This window comes from Physeter macrocephalus, chromosome 6, assembly GCF_002837175.3.
Source record: "Physeter macrocephalus isolate SW-GA chromosome 6, ASM283717v5, whole genome shotgun sequence".
In the NCBI taxonomy this organism is placed as follows: domain Eukaryota; kingdom Metazoa; phylum Chordata; class Mammalia; order Artiodactyla; family Physeteridae; genus Physeter; species Physeter macrocephalus.
This window is the reverse complement of record NC_041219.1, coordinates 37,015,920-37,037,026: the sequence shown is the minus strand read 5'-3', so window position 1 is coordinate 37,037,026 and position 21,107 is coordinate 37,015,920. Positions and strand designations below refer to the sequence as shown.

The 21,107-nt window shown below is 43.3% G+C and overlaps 2 protein-coding genes across 5 annotated transcripts in view; both read right to left on the bottom strand.

Moving 5' to 3' along the window:
* The window catches only part of TXNRD1 (thioredoxin reductase 1), a 61,886-nt gene extending 41,422 nt beyond the window's left edge, over window positions 1-20,464 (bottom strand). For 2 of the 4 annotated variants that reach the window (XM_028490523.2, XM_007103813.4), the window contains exons 1-2: window positions 20,357-20,464; window positions 18,744-18,870 (exon numbers count right to left, since the gene is read on the bottom strand). The gene's annotated coding sequence lies outside the window, so the exon portion shown is untranslated. Of the gene's footprint in view, window positions 1-18,743; window positions 18,871-20,198; window positions 20,336-20,356 lie in introns of those variants that run through there. The other 2 variants (XM_028490521.2, XM_055085277.1) reach the window with 2 other exon arrangements.
* Window positions 7,592-18,735, bottom strand: EID3 (EP300 interacting inhibitor of differentiation 3). Its single transcript, XM_007103812.4, has one exon. It carries the CDS (start codon window positions 8,852-8,854, stop codon window positions 7,727-7,729), a length of 1,128 nt encoding a protein of 375 aa, XP_007103874.1. The 5' UTR covers window positions 8,855-18,735; the 3' UTR covers window positions 7,592-7,726.
* Window positions 20,465-21,107: the final 643 nt, after the last annotated feature.

The following is a 21,107-nucleotide window of genomic DNA, read 5'->3' as shown; positions in this document are numbered from 1 at the left end:
CCGCTCCGCGGCATGTGGGATCCTCCCAGACCGGGGCGCGAACCCGGTTCCCCTGCATCGGCAGGCGGACGCGCAACCACTGCGCCACCAGGGAAGCCCCTAAACGTTAGACTTTTAATTTTAAAATATCCTTTGATTCCACTAGTTTTAAAACACATTAGTTACATTTCATATTAGCATGGAACACTGTTTCGGTGAATATTTAAAATTATTTCTTATTTTAAAAATCTGTTAACATCAGAGAATGATTGGAAAAGTTGTTAACAAGCACACAAAAAGGTTTTTCTCTTTTTTTTTAAGTCAAGTTTTAACCTTGGTAATTAAAAAAGCCCCCAAATTTACCAGCCCAGACTGCACATTTTTCTCCTGCCTACCATCAGATGTGGGGGACAAAAGGCAGAGCTTAGCATCAGTAGAATTGAATGCTTGGGATGTAGAAGGGGGTGCAGTATGGAAAGGTGGAGGAGGCGCGGCGCCGTGGCTGCCCCCGGGCAGCACGGCAGGTGCACGCCACGGCTCAGGGATTGAAGGGAGGGCACCTGGAAACCAGCAACAGCAGGGGCAAGACTGCATCACCCTGACCGTCTGTACAAAAGGTCTAACATGAGAGGCTGGTAAACAGAGCCAGTATTCATCAACTGGCGTTATGGCCAAGGCTCCTCCTCCAATGCAAGGCACTGCGGGGAGAAAAAAAATCTGGTAATGACAGCCCTTCAGATGAAAGGAGCAATATAAGGCTCAGGTCACAAGCGTTCCTCTCTCTAGCTGATCTCAGAGCGGAAGGGCTGACTTGCTGTTTGAAAAGAATTAACAAATAGATGCAGCTAGATGGTCTTCTGGAAAAATAACCATTTTTAATCTCAGCCTCATTTTATCTGCATGTACTTAACACAGATGGTGCCAAAACACAATCACTGGCTGCCTAAATAAAAACCACCCGTTCTTATAACCGCCTCCCCCAACACATCTACTGAAACAAAAGAAGGAAAAGTCACTGCCATGCTGGAAAGCTACATACTCCCTCTACCAATGTTTATAAAAATCTGTTCTGTACTGAAATTTTGAATCAGACCTGGGTTCTTATGGTTCAAGTTTAAGTCAAATTATGCCAATCGGGCACACAGGTTTTACAAAGAAAGCTCTGAGTGAGCCTGAACATTTTTAGTTCTGTAAAGTAAAATCAGCAAGACAGGCAACTGAGGCATTCAGCTGACCCCAGAACTAAACATGATGTTTTAAAATTTTAATCCAACTCAAAACTGAAGTTGCTGTCATTCAACTGCAAGGAAGTGGTTGCCCACCTGAGATAAAAGTAAGATAGACAATATAAGACAGCTCTCTCCTCCACAGTGTAAGGAAGTCGCACACAGATGGGGTAAGGAGACACAAGAGAAAAATGCCCCCCATTCTCTAATTACAACTGCTTGAAATATTGGTTACTACTGACCAGAGAAGCTGATAAAGAACAGGAGTTCTCAAACTTTTAGTCTCAGGATCCCTTTAGAACCTTAAATTATTTAGAGCTTTGGTTAATGTAGGGCTTAGTATATTGGAAACTAAAACTAAGAAAAAAAATTTAATATCTTAAATAGTAAAATATTTTAAGTTATTAAAATATCTTTAAATTTTAAATATCAAACATCATTGTTAAACATAAACAATTGATTAAAACATTTTTAATTAGTTAGAAGAGTGGCATTATTTTATATCTCTGTAATTCTCTGTGATGACTGTCTTGATAAAAGACAGTTTATGTCTTTTCTGTGTTCAGTCTGGAAAACTCCATGGTAGACTTGCAAGAGAATGAGTGAAAAAGGCAAAGAGCATCTTAGTATTAAGATAATTCTGACCTCAAGGACTTCCTGAAGGGGGAGGGCAGAATGAAGACCACATTTTGAGAACCAAGGACAGCAGTGTAAACATACACACCCCTCCCCACAGCAGCTGTTTGTGAGGTTTACAGATTGTATATTCTTCCACCGGCCTCTCAATGCCTTTCCTCCACCTTGCCGCTAGCAAAAACAGTGCTCCAGACTCCCCGAGAAAGGCACAATGCTGAAAGCAATTCAGATTTCTTTAAAATCTGAGTAAGTCATCTTTATTTTTCCCCCAAACATGACTCCTATCCTTTGGGCACAGGTGTTTTTTTTTTTAACTATTACACATGAGCTCTGGTGTGGAAGTGACCTAGGTGAAAATACTTGCTCTATCACTCTCAAGGCTAGGTGACTTGGGCTAATAATCATCTAATCCTTGGGAGTCTGTTTTTTCCTTTTGTAAAATCAACATTCCCCCCAACCCCACCCCCGCCCCCAACTGCTGAGCCTGAGATAAAGCATACTGGCACCGTGGTTGGTAGGGAAAATCCCTTCACTAATTCCCCCTTTCCTACAAAAGGGAACCTGCCTGCCCAAGGGGCTAAGTCAAAAAGCTCTGGCACGTTTTACAGATGTGGTCCCCTGCACTTACCTGCGTCACCTCTCACCTGAAATGCCCTCTTCCCATCAAATTCTGATCCAGTATATCAACTGCACGATGTTTTATTATTTTTATTCAATGTTCACAAACATGTCACCTTTTCTAAAGCATTCCTTTAGGCTCTTTTACCAACATCGTAAGGCCCGTTTCTTCCACTGTTTCCCTAAGGTTCCCAAACAACATTCTCCTGTTTCTTGCAACTGTATTAACACAGGTTCTCAGAGCACTTAGTGAAGACTGTTCGGCCCCTTCCTGTCCTTCAGGATTTAGCTGGAAGCCTTTACTTGACTGTGCCCAGCAGGCTGGATCCTCCCTCCGATACCCCTGCTGGCATCTTCACACAATCCCGTCAACTCTACAAGGACAAGCATCTTGTCTCATTCCTGCATCACCGGTGCCAACTCCACATGCATGTGATGTTCAAAAATATTCTTAGAATAAAACACCTGGGTGCTAGCTCCTACTCTGTTATGTATACTGAGAGGCTGGGTTTCAGTTCAGTTTCTCATCCCTGAAAATAAAACTGTGGGAAAACACTGAAAAAGTACCAGGGGTGTAGCATAGTAGGGTAGGAGCCTGGATTTAGTCCAAATCTGAACCTGACTTTGTCACTTATGTGATCCTGGGCAAACCGCTTAAATTCTCCTGCCTGGGTTCCTTGTCTGCAGTGATTATACAAACGATACGAGCTGCTGACTGCTTGTTTCCTTTGAAATCTGACTGCTGTTGCCAGCACGCTGCAGCATCCACTAGGCGATATACCTCAAGCCTCTGCTTTGGAGGATTATGGGCCACGAAAGAAATAAAACTAAATGATGGTTTAAATGCTACAGACTTTCTAGAAGAGCCTGGGCCCCAGGCCTATAACAGGAACTGGCAAACTACAGCCTGAGGGGCAAACCCAGCAGGCCTGTAGTTTTGTGTTTTTTTTTTTTTTCACAGCCCCTGAGCTAACAATGGCTCTTCTTAACATTTTTAAATGATAAAGGAAACAAAAAAATCAAGAGCAATACTTAATGATACATGAAAATGATAAGAAACCCGAATTTCAGTATCCATAAATAAAATTTTATTGGAAAACAGCCACGCCCATTTGTTTCAATATTGTCGAGAGCTGCTGTTTTTGCAACAAGAGCACAGTTGACTAGTTTCAAAAGAGGCCATATGGCTCACAAAACTTAAAATATTTACTACCCAGCTTTTTGGAGAAAAAACATTGCCAACTCCTGGCCTAGGGAAAATTTCGATCAATGCTGACAGGTGGTGCTGGGTGAAAACTATCAAACAGTAATACTGAGGTGAGTACAAATCAGAGAACTGTCTTTGTGCCCAGTCAGTGAAGTAGAGATGCTTGCTACACTACCTTCCTCCTAGGAGAACCAGGGAGGTTCTGGTTAACCATCTAGACCCGTCAGCTATCATGTGCCTAAAATGTCTAGAGCCACAGTAATATTTAACATTCACTCTGTACCAAGTATTCTGGCAGATGGCTTACAACAAACAGATGCCATTTCAATGCCTCCTCCCAGGGGCCACCCCGACCCAGCCTCTCAGCCGCTCTCCAAGCAGTTTTTCTCCAGAGCAGTCATCACCGACAGAATTGTTGTGGTCTCCCACTCTGTGACAGGCTCAACAATGGTCCCCTAACACTGAAGTCCAAACCCCAGATCCTGTGAATCCATTACCTGTAAAAGAGTTTCTGGCAATGTGATTTAAGAATCTGGGGATGGGGAGATTTTCCAGGGTTGTCGCACGGGGCCCAACTTACTCACAAGCACCCTTACAGGAGGGAGGAAGAGGGGGCCTGCGTTACAGTCCCATCAACGTGAAGACGCAGAGGCCGCACTGGCAGCCTTTAAGATGGAGCAATCGTGAGTGTATCAAGGAACACAGGCGGCCTCCAAAAAGGCAAAACAGATTTCTCTCCTCAGAGCCTCAACAGGAACCGGCCGTGCTGACACCTTGAGAAACAGATTTCAGACTTCCAACCTTCAGAACCGTAAGAAAATTAATTTGTGTCGTTTTTAAGCCACTAAATGGTAGTTCCTTACAACAGCAATAGGAAACTAATGCAGCCATTAGAATATAAACTCCATGAGAGACAGGCAATTTTCAGTTCACCACTTTCCACCCCCCCCACCCCGTGCCTAGAGCTGTGCCTGGCATAGTTGTTGAGTGAATTAACAAAGTGCCAATTCTAATCACTTGGTAATGGTTTCCCCACAACAAAGGCCAGAACATGAGAAAGTCACGACATCTAGACTTAAAGCAAAGTGTACAAACCGTGACAGAGACGTCACCATGGAAGGAGGCAGCAGCATGGACTTTCTGACGCTGACCTACTACTGAGTGAGGGACTAACATGAGTGCTCACAGCGAGCCCAACCTTGGGCTAGGTGTTTGGTATGTATCATCCCATTTAATCACATGCCATTCTCATTTCAGAAATGACAATAAGGAAACCCTTAGAGGGCTTCCCTGGTGGCACAGTGGTTAAGAATCCGCCTGCCAATGCAGAGGACACGGGTTCGAGCCCTGGTCCGGGAAGATCCCACATGCCATGGAGCAACTAAGCCCATGCGCCACAACTACTGAGCCTGCGCTCTAGCGCCTGCGAGCCACAACTACTGAGCCCATGAGCCACAACTACTGAAGCCCGTGTGCCTAGAGCCCCTGCTCTGCAACAAAAGAAGCCACCGCAACGAAGCGTAGCCCCCGCTCACCGCAACAAGAGAAAGCCCGCACGAAGCAACGAAGACCCAGCGCAGCCAAAAATAAAGAAAGAAAAAAAATAAATTAAAAACAAAAAACCCTTAGAGATTAAGAAACTTGCCCATGAGTCAATAATTATACCCAGGTCTAAATGATTACAAATCTCTTGCTTTTCTCACTGTACCTCACCCATTAATTCAAAGTACTCGTCACATACATTTTCTCATTTTACCCTTACTGTAAATTTAAGAGAACAGGTAATTATTCCCACTTAGCAAATAAAAAACCTAAAGGTTTGCAGGTTTAATAATTTGCCCAAAGTCTCCAACTAGAATGTTACAGAGGATCTGATCCCAGGTCCTTTGATCAGAGAGTGGTTCTGTCAAACAACAAAATCCTAGTTTAAAAGATTTCCATAATATTCTCCTGAAGTTCAGCTGATTTTACTGAACCTGCGAAATATAAGGCACTCTATTAGTGGGAAATCAGCAGACTTGCAGCTTGGTTCATATCTAATCTCTATAAATGAGTTATCTATTGGTCAATTTTCCTTTTTTCTTCAAGGTAAACAATCGTTTTAATTTCCAAGTGATGAGGCAATCTATGTGTCATGACAACCAATTAAAAGTAGAAACAAGTGGTCAACCTGATTTAATGTTAACAGCTATTATTACTTTAGAGAAGACCCAGAAGATTACCTTCCTCCCAAACCTCCACATTCTGTTAATGCTTTTAGTCATCACTAAGTTTCAAACACTCCTAGTAAAGGCACTTGGCGTTTAAAGAGAGAACTGGTGGTGAGTAGACCTGAGGCAAGATCTTTTTGCTATCACTAAGATTATCTTTTCCCCAAACAGCAAAGTTCTGGAAAACCTAAGGAACCCGGTTGGTAGAGGTATGCTAAAGGGAGGATCAGAGACCAAATGATGCTTCCACAATTGCTAGATCACAGGGTGGTAGACACTGGGAAGGGTAAGCATCCCTTCATATAAAAAAGGGGAAAAATTGACTACTTTAGAAAATAATTGGCCCAGTTTCATGAGAAATTTCTATTTTTGCTAAAAACCTCCACTGTTACTGAAGAACCTCTCAATCTCAATCTTCTCTTGATCTCGAAGTCATTCATTTAGTCTTTGGATTTCCCTTCCCTGTACTACGTTTAGACTTAGTGGGAAAGTTTATCATTACTGCTATGCAAAGCAGATACTTATCCACTTGCCAAATAAGATTTAATGGCAAGACCCCTGCTACCAAAGATTTAGTTTCTAAAGTGATCAAGGAAAGCATAGGCATGCTCACTACACCTTCAAAACTTGTTTTCTTAAAGACCCAAATTTTCAGCAGTAGCGTCCAAATAAGGCGGTAATTTATATTCTTAAAACAATTACAAGCAACACTAAAAAGCCTTTATGGCTTTATCCTAAGTGAAGAAAATAAAGAAAACTTGGATTAATTAATCATATATTTCAGTTTAAACAGGAAGTTTCCAGGCATTTAAAGCCCTACCTAAGAAATCAAAATGGAGTTGGGAACAAATATTCAAAGCTGTTAACATGATGAAATATCACTGATTCTGAGGGACACTCTGTATCAGCAGAAATTACAAAGGGAAGCTAGGGGCCAGAGAAGAAATGAAGCAAGTACACAGAGACTGTTAACTGGATGTTAAAAGATTCTGTGTTTGAAATAATCTGGCAAAGGTTACCTTCTACTCCTGAGGACACTAACAGATGAGGTATGCCAATTTTTGCCCAGTATAACATTCAAATGGAGTAGTCTTCCAAAAAAAAATCTTACAGGTCTCTCTGGAGCCGTAACTTCTCACAATTCCATGTATTTGGCCTCCATATTTCTCCGCGAGACTACCTTCCTTACCTTTGACCAATTCCTACTCGCCTTTCAGCATTTAGTTGATGGCTCACCTACTACAGTAGAGATATTCTACTTTTGTTGAGTCCAATCACAGGAGAAATTATTTAGAATATGGATACCCACTCATTAATATTACTGAGTCTTCTTTGCAATGAAGCATGGCATCTGAATTTTTTTTTTTTCCTTACAGTATTAACGTCACTTAGGTTCTGCCCTACAGACAGTCTTCCTTGACCATTTTTTCCACCCACTCTTCCCCGCAACCTGGTCAAGAGCCCCACTGGGGATTCCTGTGGTTCCCTGGAGCAGAGGAAGCAAGGCAGTAAGTATCACAGAGCACCATAACTAAGTTTTTTTGGAAAATTATCAAATACCTTTTAATTTATGGAATTCAAAACTGACTTTTATTATTAAAGTCTTAAGGAGCATTCAAAAAAAATTTCCCATGAACATGCCAGTGAATTTTTTTTAGCAACAGAAGATCATGACAACTTTATAAACTACCAAGAAAAATACACCGCACAGTGAAACAATTTCTGATGTTCTTGAAAATACTTTTTCACTTTACTAGAGATACAATGTGTGCTTCTGTCTGGATTTTACTCTCCATTTTGAGATGCTTAAGAAAAGCCACAAAATGTCTCCTACACTAAGAAAAAAATCTTTAGTACGAGTTTGAGATCATGGCCTCTGAAATTTCAAAAGTTGCCACAATATTTTTCCAGTCCTGTAAACTCAAAGATATAACTCCTTGTTTCCTGCCATGGGAACTGGAATCATTCCCCTCACCCACGCGGTTAATATTAATGGGCTCCAATATTGGCAGCCTGTCTTGGTCAAGCCTTATTCTTGCAAAACCATCCCTTATAATGAAAGAAACATAAAATATATTCTCCACAGTACGAGAGAAAGAGTTTGGGTCAATCACAAACTCAAAATAGGACACGGGAGTATCAGGATACTTTCGAAAGTACGTTTGCAACAATCCCAAGATTCTTTCTACTTCTTTTTCTGTCGCTTCTTGATTACTACTCAGGTCCAGCTTCCTCAGTTTTGTAGGCATATCCCCGTTTTCTTCCATTCTGTTAACTTTTTTCCGGGGCTCAAGTCGGGGCTTCCGCGCAGAAGGCTCTGATTTGAATGAACCGAAAATAAAGTGGAATGTTTCAGCTTGCAGCATCCACGACGTTGCTTCCTTTTGTACTGTCTCCCAAAAAGAGCGAGCTATATTATCATCACAGTCACTCAGCGCATCTCGTCCATCATCTTCCATCCAGTTTAGACCCACAAATATAAGCAGAAAATCACAAAATGCCACCTGATTAAAAAGGCTCATGTCAGAGTTTAGCTGCTTTGCTTTTTCTTTACCCAAATCAGAAGCCAAAACAAGAAACTGAGCGTCGAGGGCCGCTTCTCTCGTTCGACTCACTGCATCAAACAGGACATTGGCTTCTTCGAGAGCCTCGGTTAAGGACTCGCTCGACGTGTTCACTATGTCATCACGGTTCTGCTGGACGTTATAGATGAGCTGCCGGTACTGCTTGCGGATACTCCGGCATTTCTCCTCATCCACCAGCTCCAGCAGGCTTGGGTCGATGCCGGCCTCCCCACAGCTGAGGTCGTCAGAGCAGGCATCAGCCCCCGCCGCCCCTTCCACCTTCATCGGCTCCTCCGCCGCCGCCGCCTCCCCCGCCGCCGCCTGCTTCCCAGAGTACGCACCACCGGTAATGGTCACCATCGGCTCCTCGCCCTTCTCTACGTCTCCCATCAGGCAATCATTTTCCTCAGCCATGTCGGCGACCGGTAGCGCTCAGGTAACGGTCTTCGCAGTGTTTCGGCCAACGGCGGAAACAAGGGGTCCCCCGGGGCGGAGAAGGACGCCTGCCCATGCGCACTAGCGGAGTCCCGGCGGCCCCGCCCCACGGAGCCCAGACCCCTCAGTGTTCGCGAACAAGCCCCCGGCCGGCGCAGAACGCGCGCGAGAATGGGTCCCACCCCCACCCTAGAGTAATACCGCTCGGTTCAAGCGACTGCTACTATTTTGGCGTTTACTGGCAGCGTCATCTAGCTTTCAAAGAAACGCTTGGACAATCTTATGACAAAATTATGGGGGACCAAACGTCCCGTGCTTTAAAACATTTGCTGTCACATGTTGCGGCAGCGTTTTTTCGCTCTGTGATTAAAAGACTTTTTTTTGCGGGGGGGGGGGTACTAAATCTGGCTAAATTATAAACAGCTCACAAAGCCAAGGATCGTGGCCTGCAGTATCTCCATTACAGATAGGCTGAACTCTCAGGGTCCATTTGCAAGGTGGTTGCTTGGAACTCTGTCTTCATTATACTAATGTAAATTGTGTTAATTACCTAGGCGGGCCCTCAAAACCTTCAAAAGCCAAATACTCTCTAACCTACCCCAGTGGGGGGCGGGGTCACCGGGTAAGCCAGGGTCCGGACTGGCGCATGCGCGAAGGTGCGCTACCCTACCCCACTCCCACCCCCGCCCCCCGTCCCCCCGCGTTACGCAAGCGATCTCTGGTGCTGCGCCACCCAAGGGTACAAGAATAAAGTGGACAGGGTCTCCGCCAAAGAGCTGTTTGGAAGCTTGCCAAAAGTAAGGGTCACAGACTCCGAGTGGATAGTAAATCTGAACCCTAAAAGGTGAGAAATCTGTGAAGATTTTAAACACAATCTGTTATAAGGATATGAACGTGAATGCTGTAAGTAGGGTGACTAATGTATGTTGGAAAAATACACCCCCTAGTTCACTAGGGAATCACGTACAGTTGGAGAAAGGTCTCAGCTCATCAGTCACATGAGGGGAAGCAGAGGGAGAGAGACCACCACATTGCATCTGAAGCTGCGCTTTCAAGGCACCAGGAAGTATACTGGCCCTACCTTCCTTCCTATGCATCTACACTGGTTCATTTTCTTTGACATTAGCATAAAGTTTCTTGCAAATACATGAACAGCCAAGCCTCATGTTAAGTTACTTCAAAATAGTTATATTACTCTTCGTTCACCATTATTCTTTTTAAGTAGGGGTAAAATTCAGAAAGAAACATGCATTTTTCAAAAACAGCATGCAGTACTGTTACTTGTGCATGTCCATTACCCTGCCCTATTAGACTGTTAGCTTCCCTAAAGCAAGAATTTGGTTATAAATCTTCCAAGCAAGCTATTTTCACATGGAGGCATTTGAGTATGCACACTTGAACGTGTAAGCGTAGATGAAAACCCTTGTCCCAGCACCTACTGCCAACTTATTTGGAGCAAAAGATTTCACAGATTAATGGAAGAAATAGATCTTACACATTGACAATAAAAGTTGGGACTTCCCTGGGGGCGCAGTGGTTAAGAATCTGCCTGCCAGTGCAGGGGACACAGGTTCGAGCCCTGGTCCAGGAAGATCCCCCATGCCACGGAGCAACTAAGCCCATGCGCCACAACTACTGAGCCTGTGCTCTAGAGCCCGCGAGCCACACTACTGAGCCCACGTGCCTAGAGCCTGTGTTCCACAAGAGAAGCCACGGCAACAAGAAGCCCGTGCACCACAACTAGAGAAAGCCCGCGCACAGCAACGAAGACCCAACGCAGGCAAAAATAAATTTTTTCTTTTAAAGTAAAGTTGACTGCTTTTCAGAAAGTCAGCCTTACCTCTTCTCTGAAATGAAGAAAAAGATAAACACAAAGTTGGGGACCAGGATCATCAAAGGGCCATATTTTACCCCCAAGTCTGGCCAATTACAAACTAATACTTACCCGTTTTAAATCTTTGATGAAAATACATAGTTCCAAGTTCCAACTCCAGAAAAGTTTGCTTTTATAGTTAACCATATTCTTGGGAGCTTCTGATATCCATTTCAAATTCAATAAAAGCGGTTTATAAAAGAACTCCAAAAGATAAGCCAACCTTCCCACCCTAAGGTGCCTATTTTCTCCTGGCTCAGAGGACGGAAAACAGACTGACACCAATTTGCTCCATACAGAGCCTTTCATCAAACAATTTTTAAATGCCTTAGAAAAATAAATTAATTCTCCCAACCTACTTATAAAGTATTACTAATAAATCATTTATAGGGATGTCACAGGAGATAACAGCCCACACAACTTGCTCGGAGCAATAGCACACATCAAGACCAGCATCATATTACTAAGTTGTGATTTTCAGTGCTGAATTTATTCTCTGCTAGATCCCTGCTCATAAGAACCTTGGTAACATGTAACTTAGGTCATCCTCAGAAAGTCATACTTGCATTATACTCTGCCTTTTAAAATCTGCCTTTAGAGTGCAAAGTTTAGATGTGGCTACAAAATAAAAATCTCAAATCTAATGATTTTCCCTGATCATTTGAAGAATGGGATTTCTACACTTGTGAATCCTTAAGTTACTAAACGGTGATTTTCTAACCCGAGATCCAATTACTAGTAATAATTATATAAATGCAGCTTAAAAAGAATGCACAGCAATACATAATTTGTTATACCAGTAAACTTCTCTGTGACTCTTAACAGAAGGCAAAAAGTGCGAATACTTGAAAGAAATCACTGAAGTCTTCCTTCTTCTTGCGGTAAGACTAGTTCAGGTCCCTTAACACACAACTTGGCCTCCAAAATAATTTAGCTTCCCTCTTCCCCCTTTTTCTCTTTCAGGAGTTGCTCCTAAAGGCTCCATAGGGCCTTCATTTCCTTTCTTCTTTGCTTCGGTTTTTTTCTCCAGTATTATTATTCAGTCCCTTTGCTAGGAGTTCAGATTCATTCATTCCAAGCATTCTTAAGCTCTTTCCCACAACCCCTAGTGTTCAACACAAACATGGTGGTACGGATGAATGTTATAGGTTATAGGTCTCTCTGTGGTCAAATTTTAAAAGTCACCCACTATCTTTTCCAGTGGGGTTTTATTGTCTGATTAATCTACAACCAACAGATATTTAAGAGACTTCTGAGCCAAAGCCAAGAACCAGTCAGGTTTGAGTCCCGCACTCTAAAAGATATGCTTATCCTGCTGTTAGCTACCTCCTGATACTTTTCTGTTCCTCCTTTCACAGCAGTTTTTCTCCCCTCATCCTGCCAGGGTATTGATTTAATACTGAGCTGTGAAGAGATGTGGTGAAGGCCTAGCATGATTTGCTGGAGTAGCTGGATGGTAGGTATATGTTCTCTTTCATCTGAATTTCCTTTAAGGTTATGTTTGTGTGTGTATATTTTTGCTTTGTTTGGCTTTTCAGTATTAAAGGTAAACTTTCCAATGATCAAGGCAGATATCTGTGTTTTTTAAATGAGTTTCTGAAAAGACCACGGACAGTGGAAGGAGGCAAACCTGGGTTCCAACCATGACCTATTAGCACTACCTTAGGTTGCTTAACCTGTCAGCCTCCAGTCTCCTCATTTGTAAGATGAGAATACTACTACTTACATCATAAAGTTACTGCAAGTATTGAATGAATGAGAATTACGTGACAGATTTGACAATATTTTCAACTATTGAGCAGGTACTTAAATCTTCAGTTATCCCAAAGATAGCAAGTGTTTCATAAACATTAGACACTAAATAGGAAAAAAAAAAGTGTATACAAACCAGTAGCTTCTTCACTCCTGGGATGTTGTTTTAGGAACAGAAAAATATTTTAAAGGCTAAATATCCATAAGGAAGACAGAGAAATATATCTCACTATCATAATACCAGCGAAAAGAAATTTATCACATAATAAATTTTAAAAACCTACTAAGGCTTCAACTAATGGAACTGTGTATAGCACTTTGAAGGGTAAACCACTCTACTAGAAATTCTGAATCAGGGCCATGAAGAGTCTGAGATTATATGCAAAATTCCTTTTTTTTGGGGAAAATTTATTTTATCAGTGTGGGTTTATTTAAATTCTAATGTCAGTTAAATGGCATAGAATTTTTTTTTTTTTTTTTTGGCTGTGCCACGTGGCGTGTGGGATCTTAACTCTTCGACCAGGGATCGAACCTGTGCCTGCTGCAGTGCAAGCCCAGAGTCCTAACCACTGGACTGCCGGGGAATTCCCGCACAATTCTTTATGTATATTTTTCTCATAAATGGCTCCTTGGACTTCAGCAGATTCTCTGAAGAAACCTGGTATCTAAAAGAGGCTTTGAATAACTGTTCTATTCAAATAAGAAGGCTTTACTGTTAGCTGAAGTAAAAGGTAAAATGACAGTCAAGCCCCACAAAATAATTTGGACCTGCCCACTGAAATACTTTAGCGTATAAAAAACCTCCACCCTTGCTCTGTGGTTGAAAGTCATATATTTAACTGACACTTCAGAAAACCAAGTGCCGGCTGACTTGCCAAGCCTGAAGAACTAACATAAACAAGGGTGTGAGATGAGAACAGAACCCTTCCCGCTGTAAGAGGCATTGTCAACTCTCTTGGGACACCTCAGAAGCAAGCAATGATCAGGAGCATCATTTTGATAGACTAAGGGTAGGAAAGCACTGGGTATTCGGCTTCTAAAGGAGGCAGCCTTGAAAAAACTCAGCTCTGGAGCCCTGGGTTAAAATCAACACTAGTGCTTTCTTCGGAGTTTGAGTTTCCTCTTTTGTAAATGTCTTCTGTCCTATGTCTTCTCTGTCATACAGAGCGGCCACGACTCTTTGTAAAAAATCATATACAAACATCTGTTGACAAAGGTATTTTAAAATATACACATTGCCCTACAGACTTGAGTTAGAGATAACAAAGACAGAGCCTAGCCCAACATCGAGAACACAGGGGCTCAATAAACAGTAGCTAAATAGACATAATGTGACTTTCTTCTCAACTGACCTGGACACAGCTACATAAACTGAAGATGGACAATGCCGCTCTCACACAGCTCTTTTAAATGTCTAAACTGCTTTATATGCTGCCTAGAACCTCTCCTGAACTATTATACTTAGGGCTTAATCGCTAACAGAGACAGTCCACTTTCACCAAATCAGACACCTTGTAGCTAAATCCCTCACTGAAGTCAGTCCTCCGGCCCTACCATCAACCATTCATTCCACAGGTATTTACTGAGTGCATACTAGGTGTTAAAATAACACATGGAAGATAAACCATTTTCATCCTAAAGGAGGGTATAATTTAGCAGGCACAGAGGAATGCAGTTCCACTCAGCAAGCATGCTATGCACAAACGCCAATTTGCCAGAGCTATGCTAGGAATACCAAGATTTGCATGGGCTCAGCCATGAATCACGAGCACACGATCACACCAGGGAGATCAGGCACGCATCCCAATAGTGATAACACAGAGCCAAGTGCCAGAAGCGTGAGAACACCAGAGTGAACTTTACAGACAGGCCTGCGCTTCATCCCGGCTCTGCTGCTTTACTAGCTGTGTCATCTGGGCATACTCAAGTTCTGAGGGCCTCCATTTGCTCATCTGTAAAACTGGATCACACCACCTCCTTCACAGGACTACTACTGGGAGGATTTCAATCAACTAGGTGCCAGAGCATTTAGAGGCCAGCACACAGTAGACGTTCAATAAATGGTGGCTGCTATCATTGACAGACATTCATTTAAATATGTGATGAGCTCTAGGGCAGGTCCAGAATCACAGGCACAAGGAATAAGTCTAACTCTTCACTTCTGATATTGGCAGGACTCCTCCTTTCCCAGAGACAGGGATTTGTGGGAGTGCTGCGGGAGCAGAGGAGGGAGAAAACAGGCAAACCTGGCCTTGTGCTCTGACACAGGTCGGCAGTTGGAAAAGTGGGTCTGAGCAGGAAGAAAAGTCAGGAAAGAAAATGAAGAACAAAGGAGGGAAATTTTAGGGACCACAGCTCCAACAGTATTCCCACGAGCTTCCAGTAGAGGTAAAAGGGGGCAGAGCACGAGACCACCAGAAAAGCAGGTTGGGGCCAGACCCTGGAGGACACAGAAAACCAAGTTAAGAAATATATACTCATTCTGGATGCAGATCTGGGGGCATCAAAGAAGCAATCAGGGGCTTCCCTGGTGGCGCAGTGGTTGAGAGTCTGCCTGCCGATGCAGGGGACACGGGTTCGTGCCCCGGTCCGGGAGGATCCCACATGCCGCGGAGTGGCTGGGCCCGTGAGCCATGGCCGCTGAGCCTGCGCGTCCGGAGCCTGTGCTCCGCAACGGGAGAGACCACAACAGTGAGAGGCCCGCGTACCACAAAAGAAAAAAAAAAAAAAAAAAGAAGCAATCAGGAAGATGGTTCTGCAGCAGATGGACTGGAAGGGCAGGGAGATCAGAAGTGGGCAGCCAGTTAGAGACTGTTTAGGTAGGAGGCAACAGTACCCGAAATAGCCTGGGCAAAAAGTTAACAGAAGAAGTAGGCACCTGTGTGGGAAACAGTCAGGCCCTGGTAAATGAACAGACAGGAAAGGTGAGAGGAAATCTGAAGCCTGGACCAGAACAGTGACACCAGTGTGCAAGGACTGACAGACAGCAAAGAAGACGTTTGTGTTGTCACCTGGTTAAAGTGGGAGAAGGCACTGGGTCTCACCATGCATTCACAGCTAGTAAAAATTTTACTATATAATCAGCACCAAATAAATTTATTTGCAGTACTAACAATCTATGCCTCTTGTAAACACTGTTAGTCCTTACTTTTACCTTCTTAAATAAACCAGAGTCAAAGCAGTCCTTCAATTCTCCTTAGGCCTCAACCTTAACTAGGCCAAAAAGCACATACACTACTCATCTCCCCGGAAGGAATTATCTGAGGAGAGAATCAAGTTTTCTGCCCGTTTTGGTAGAGTATTAAGAAAGAAAGGGAATGGTCAGAGAGTTATTAAATTACCACTCATTTCCCGATGTCTATTCAGTTAGGAGTCTGGTTTCTGCTAACTTTTAGAAGTTAGGCTTGAAAGGAGACCTGCCTGTTTCAGTGCCTACCCCGGGCCCAGAACGTGGGGGGCCCCCAGCCTGACCACAACACCATCACCTCTGAGCTCCTCCCACACTGGCTCCATAATTCCCTTGGATGTTAATCATGCACCGCTTTGTGTCCGTCTTCCCTCCTATTATTGCCTGGAAGAAATTAAGTCCCATGTTGCAAGTTTTAGTCTTCATCTCCCAAGATTATTATCTCAAACTACTGAAGTCTTAACTATGTCTGGCACTTTGTATTCCAATAAGCACTTTTTCACTCACTTTGCTTTACCCCTCAATACCACCGACAGGCATTCATTTTATATGAGTGGTTTCAAAACTCTGGAATCCTGGAGACACTGATTTACATATAATAAAGAGTCCCCGTAGGAAAATTTGCAAGCTTGCTCGTAAAAACTAAAATGTTTATGAAAGCCGTATGTCTTTGTGCAACAGGAACTATATTCATAGTTCTTAGAATTGAGTAGCTAGCTAGTGCTAATTTCACACGTGGACATGCAAGCCCTGACCACAGATAGCACAGTTCCCCATTTTTCTATTCAGGTAGAAAGTGTTACTTGCCTGTTGAGTTACTATTTGCCATCTTCTAACTAACACCTTTTAGGTATTAAATAGTAATCTTTTGTTTGTTTTTCCTCGATTCTAATTATTTAGCAACTAATCGTGACCAAACTACCTTGTACATTAAAGTAAGTCTCAAACGTGATATTTATCATAAGAATTACCTGAGGAGGCTTGTTTAAAATAAATTAAAAGGCAGAACCTAGCCCCTTCCAGAGGGTTCAATGAACAAGATCTCAGGTAAAGCCCAAGCATGTGTGTTTAACAAGCACTCCAGGGGACTCTGTGCAGGTGGTCCATAGTCTACAGTTTTTTGAAAGGCACTTCTTTAAAGCCTTCATCCTGTAGGTAGTCATCTAATTTATCAGTTCCTTGTAGTAGGGCTGTACTCCCTGGTCTTCCATAGTACACTGTGAAAACAAGGTAGGTTTTGCTGCTGCTGCTATTTATTGAGGAGAAAGGAAGACGAAGGAGGAAACAATATTAAGAGGAGAAAAGAAAAGCACATGTTTTAAGGAGCTCCCTCCCTCTCCATTATTTAGGTTGCAACTAAAGCAGGAAATCTTAACCTTTTTTAAGGTGTGGACTTCAGGATTGTAACACTAATCCTATAAGCACTCAATTCTCCACTAAATAAATGCCTTTCTCCACTCAAACCCAATGTTCCCTAAAGAATTTCAAGACCTACCATATTTAGTCCCAAATGTGGGCAACAATTATCTAGAAATTCACAAACATTTCAAAGCAGTAGCCTTACCTTGTTGTGTCTTCTTCCATATCTTAGTACTCATTAAAAACCAAAAATATATCAAATGATACAAAGGAGACTGGTAAGTTTACTTAAAAAGAGATGTACTAAATCATTTTTTAAAATTTAATTATAACGGTGGTAGGCTTTTCATTCATGGCATTGCACCTCACTAAATGTCTGAAATTAACTATCATCATATAGAATTGAAAACATCAGATCTTACCAATAAAGTGGGTGCAAAGCTTATAAAAAAGTGATTTTACTTTTTTACTCCCACTGGTGTTAAAACTAGGACCATGTGTAGAATTTATATAAAGATCAAATGCCTATACAGCTTTTTAAGTGCAAATTTATGACGACACAGGCGGAGAAAAGATCAGACAGGAAAGAATATTAACAGGACTTTGTCTCATTTTACTTGCAAATTAAAGGTCTGAGTAACACAGTGTATTTTATATCAAGCTAAAAGCCTTAATCTCCTTTAATTATTTTCCATTAATTTACTATTTGTCTTTGAAGTCTATCTCCATTTCTTATACCCATTTTTCAAAAAGGTAATAAATAAGATTCTTTTAAAAGAAAAGGTAGTAAATAAAAATACAAATTGTTATAACCTTCCTAAACACACACACATCTAAATACACTGTTACATTTAACTGAGGCCTCAGGCTTACTACTAAGGCGGCAATGTTCAAGTATGAGATCCAGTTCTTAAACATTACATTGATACAAACAGACAAGGAGGACAAAAAAAATCAGCAAAAGTGAAAGCAGATGTATCAAGGTGATGGGATTCTGAGGCTTTCTAACCTGGCCACACACGTCGCATATCCCCCCCTAAATGTGCACCCAGCCTCCCAGCATCTTGCCTGTATGGCAGGCCATGACCCATCCACCCCTCAGTGGAGGGTCCTAAGGGAGGACTGCCACCAGGCTCACCACCACCCAAAGGAAAGATTTCTTTCTCTTCTTTCCCTCTACCCAGTTGTTAACTCTGGGCTAGAAAAGAGATACCTGAAGGGAAATGAACTCACTCTAGGAGCTTGCTGGTTGCTCTCCCCTGAGCCTGGGGTTTCTGGGTTTCCCTCCCCGAGAATTAAAGAGGAAGACGATAGGGACGGACAAAGATAAAGCATTTCCTGACCCACTTTTCTCAGTACGTCTCTAAACGACTCACTTTCAGCAGTTTACACTGCTGCTAAAAAATTTTAAGTTATTTGGATTTACTGGGAAGGAAAGAAAAAAGGACACTTTAAAAAACCTATTTTAAAAGATGAAAATAGGTCCGTCTGCCCTTCCAAGCTTCCCACTTCTGAAATGTGTGTCTCATCCACGTCGATTAACACGTGAGCTGGCCCTCACGTTTCTCTGTCGTTTTCTAAGGATGTGCTCCGTTTGGAGGTTCGCTCACAACCACCCTGGCTTTGAGACCACGACCGGATCGATGAGCTCATTCGCAGTTCAGGCGGCAAAAGAGACATTAAGGTCCCCCACCTACCTTCAGGGTTGGACCATGGCCGCCTAGCTTTCTCCGTTTCACAAACACAACGGTACGTCGGTTTCCCAGGTCAGTTCGGTTTCCCAGGTCAGTTCGCAGAGCGCTCCCTCGAGGCTCCGCCCGTTCTCTGTGGCGCAAAAGTAGAGCAGATCCGGTCAGTCTTTCCGCCCGGGGCCACGGCGGGAAGTGCGCGGCGGGGGCGGGGCTTCCACGTCCCAAACTGCACTCGCCAGGGCGACCGCCCAGGCCCCAGCCCCGGCCCTGACCTTGACTAAGGCCCGCCACCGGCTCGGCTCCCGGACCGGCGCACCTACACGAGGGCTGGAAACGTGGCCTCGAGGCCAACTACAAACCCCACGATTCCGGCCGGACTGGAAGAAGAGCAAGTCTCACTAAAATACACGTCCCACTTCCCCACTATGTCCGGAATTCGGAAAAGCCTCAAAAGCAAGCTTAAGGCACAATTATCTCAGCTTTTATAAAACACCTCCCAACTTAATCTTCCTTTAAACTCTGCATCGTATACACAGAATGACAAAAAACCAACTTCCAAAGTTTCTCTTAAATTTGAAACCTCGAGGCAGAATTAAGAACACTGCCCACTTGGGGTGCTTTTATTTGAGAACCTTGAAATAATACAGTAACACCCTAAATGACATGCTGGGTGCAACTGGTCCAATTTTACAAACGGGCGAACTCAGGTAGAGAATGAGTCAGTGAGAATTAAAAATAGACTCTAGTTATACTGACATCAGGTCCATTCATGAGACAAAAACCACACCAAAAGTACAGTTGTTTGACAATAACAATAATAATAGCAGCTAACGATTCTGTAGTGCTTTGCATATGTTAATACTTAATCTTCATAACTACCCTGTTGAAGTAGGTCCAATCAGGTCCATTTCACAAATAGGGAAACTGAGGCACAGAAAAGCTTCCCTACCCAAATTCAAGCAGCTAGTCAGTCAACAGCAGAGCCAGGATTCAAACCAGGCAGTGCAGTGTAGCCTTTAACCCCTACCCTGTACTGCCTGATACAGTGAGATAAGCACCGGTTCCTCTTAGTTGTCTCCTTTAACAGCCTAGGTAAAGTCACAGGAGTCTAAGCCTTGGTCTCCCCACTTGAACACACGGAGACACACGTGATTTGCCAAACTCTCACCATTTCTGAGGATTCAGTGGTGTGAAAATTCCTCGAAAGGCATCTTTAATCGTTATACTCGCTTAATGCTGACAAGGCTCTGTCAATCTATTCATCATATTATCACCTACATTTCAAGACTCGTGCATAAAGAAATGATACAAAAACCATTTTCTCCGATATTCTGCAAACCGTCTCTATAAAGAAGAGCTAGAGACAGGAAACCACCAGCCGACAGGGGGCCGGTCTCACCTACCAACACGCCAAGCTTTCACCCATTCGGGCGAAACAATGAACACCGCCAAGAAGCTCACCAGACTTAGAGAAGCCTCGGCCCTACTCAGACACGCATCCAAACGTCTCCCCGTCCCCTGCATCCACACGGCACCCGGCAGGAGGATGCTCTCGGCCCAGAGTGCTCACAGCCCAGGGGCTTGGGGCTTCCTCCGTTTTCAGTAAACCCGAAGCTTACACGAACGCGAGTCCTTGGGCACCAGGCACTCCTTCAGACGTCCCAGCACCTGCCGCTCCGGTGCAATGCGGGACTGAAGCAAACTGAGGAGAAAGGGCTGCGGGTTCCCAATAGCTCCGAGAAGCCACGCCCTCCTCTGAATGGGCGGGCAAACCGCCAGAGTCAGAATGACAAAGCAAAAATCCACTCTTCACGCAGCACTGGCAACTAGGCTGATGGGCTTAGCAAAGTGGGATCTCCTAATTGGGTGACAGTACATCCTCTTCCTGCTCACAGCGCCCCCAACCCAAGAAAGGAGCAAAAACAATTTAAGGAATGTTTGGAACCGGAAGCAAGAGTGTGCCTTAAGTGAACAAAACTGGACCATGCCCTCGGGCAGTGACTCCAGAACTTTGCTACTGATTGTAATCATGAGAGGATCTTCAAAAACACTGACGCCTGGCTCCCACCCCCAGACATTCTGATGTAATTGGTATTGCATGCGACCTGGCCATCTGAGGTTTTTAAAACTTCCTGGATGATTCTAGTGAACAGCAGTTTGGGACCCATTGCCCTAAAGTAATGGATTAGTCACTCTGGTGATTCCCTAAAGGAAGCGATTAGGCTTTAAAAAAAAAAAACCTTCTAGTCCATCCTAATTCTGAAAAGAAGTGACAAATTTTCACCAACACATAACCGCTTTATAGTACTTCCTCCTTATCCCACTCAGATTTTGGTTCGTCAAGTTGTTTAAGGAAAACTGAGTATATTT

Bases quoted from the DNA above. Each gene is read 5' to 3' on its own strand.
- EID3 (XM_007103812.4), bottom strand. From the start codon at position 8,854: ATGGCTGAGGAAAATGATTGCCTGATGGGAGACGTAGAGAAGGGCGAG.